The sequence below is a fragment of the Zophobas morio genome, unplaced genomic scaffold (assembly GCF_036711695.1).
Source record: "Zophobas morio isolate AGI-343-1 ecotype UQ-CSIRO unplaced genomic scaffold, CSIRO_AGI_Zmor_V1 ptg000038l, whole genome shotgun sequence".
In the NCBI taxonomy this organism is placed as follows: Eukaryota; Metazoa; Arthropoda; class Insecta; order Coleoptera; family Tenebrionidae; genus Zophobas; species Zophobas morio.
The window spans coordinates 4,214,905-4,216,615 of NW_026972143.1; the positions used below are offsets into that span (position 1 = coordinate 4,214,905).

At 33.1% G+C, this 1,711-nt stretch overlaps 1 protein-coding gene across 1 annotated transcript; it reads right to left on the reverse strand.

Annotated features, from left to right (window-relative positions):
* Positions 1-207: 207 nt before the first annotated feature.
* LOC135139984 (uncharacterized) lies at positions 208-1,325 on the reverse strand. Its single transcript, XM_064070358.1, has 4 exons — positions 1,225-1,325; positions 930-1,173; positions 735-874; positions 208-675 (listed from the first exon to the last, which is right to left on the reverse strand). The coding sequence occupies exons 1-4, from the start codon at positions 1,277-1,279 to the stop codon at positions 374-376; spliced, it is 741 nt and encodes a 246-aa protein (XP_063926428.1). The 5' UTR covers positions 1,280-1,325; the 3' UTR covers positions 208-373.
* Between the last annotated feature and the right edge of the window lie 386 nt (positions 1,326-1,711).

Genomic DNA, 1,711 nt, shown 5'->3' on the forward strand with positions numbered 1-1,711 from the left:
TCTCTTTCACTCTCACGTCTACAAGTTGATAAGTGTTATTGCTATTTGTCTTAAATTATGAATACCATAAATGATTTTTAGTTCAGTCTTCAGTCGCACCTCTGTTATTACATACGGCAGACGTGGTTAAATTGTTTCGTTATTTTATTGGTTATTATAAATCACGATTCAAGAATAACAATAATACTTTTATTATTAGTACTACAATGCATCTACCTAAACTGATATAAAAACTCACTTTTAAAATACGATTGGCACGTTTCTTTATCTTTACTCAAATACTAGATACATATTTTAATTTTAGCTTCTTAAAAATCTGGATGTTTTCGGTAGAAATGTTAAAATGACGTCATGACTATTTTGCGGGCACAAACTATAACAAAAACAGCTCATTCTCTGCAACTCTGGAAAACACTTGGTTGATAATTTCCTTTTCGTACTTGGCTATGGCTTCGTCAAAAGCTGGACCCACATCTGCGTACACTTGCCCAGAATTTTCGTTAATCGTTTTCAGTACTTCGTTACTCAATTGTTCATTTCCGTCGATCAGATTCTGAAAATCGAAAACAACCCTTTTTGGTTTTAATTTAAGCACACTGTCAGTTACACGTATATGTTTTTGTTTCTTTTTTGTGTACTTTTCACACCTTAAGTTGTACATAGCTTCACACTCATCTGAAAAGTATAGAATTTTTCTGAGTTACTAGCGATTACAATTTCTTGTTGAATCTTACACAGAGTATTGTTACATTTTCCGTGGCCATTTATGGGAAAAAGTAGTAGTTGCCCGGTCATTTTATAATCAGATTCCATTCTGATAAGCTCTGTGTGGGTTTTAAACCGCCAGTAGCAGTTTTCGTCACTGAAATTCGCCCTAAAATAGTGAGTAGAATTACCACCTTTGTAAAATTGTGTTATAGAAGACCCACTCAGAGTCGGATATAGTAAAATTCGTTATTCCAAACAGCTTCAAATTTTCGTACACTTGTTGTATAGCAACTGCTCCAGCACTAGAATTTCCAAATTCGAGTTTTTGTATAACAAGCGGTTCCAGAGGAACAATTCCCAGTTCTTTACTACCTTGTTTAAGCTTGTTCACTGAATCGACGACAGTTTTGGCCAAACATTTGCCGAGTTGTGGGTCAGATTTTCGACATTTTTGGATTTCTGGTGCTATAAATTTCAATTACTTTAAAAATTGGACACAGTTGTTTCAATACTTACGTAGACTTTTGGCAGAAACACAAACGAGGACAAGTGATATAAGTACGATTAACATTTCTACAGAACTGTGTCAAGAGTTGCGATAATCTGCACGTTTTGAGAAAGAGTGAGTTGTTTTAATGTATATATATGTATTTTTTTGTTTTTATTTTATACACGTAATTTAATACCGGTACTATAAAGAATTTATTAGGTAAACATAATTATGTAGTTTATGCCTAAATCACGGGAGAAAAAGCTTAGTCACGAACGACGAAGGAAGAAATTTAATTAAATTAATGATCACTTGCATTCCTTGTAATATAAATAACCAGTTTATACTACACTTTTTTCGACAATAACTTTCTTGTATTATTGGTAGGGGTCATGTTCATGTGTTTACATTTTCATTCACAGTTCAAGGAGTACTTACCTATTTCTTTGGTAGTTATAATTACAATTATTAACGTTGTTCTCGCGGTTCTTGTTTCAAGGTAAAAAGTGCATT

Excerpts from the sequence above, each read along its gene's own strand:
- LOC135139984 (XM_064070358.1), bottom strand. The coding sequence starts at position 1,279 with ATGTTAATCGTACTTATATCACTTGTCCTCGTTTGTGTTTCTGCCAAA. Across the intron at positions 1,174-1,224 it reads TGTTTCTGCCAAAAGTCTAC|CACCAGAAATCCAAAAATGT; the intron begins GTAAGTATTGAA and ends TGAAATTTATAG. Across the intron at positions 676-734 it reads AAAATGTAACAATACTCTGT|ATGAGTGTGAAGCTATGTAC; the intron begins GTAAGATTCAAC and ends TATACTTTTCAG.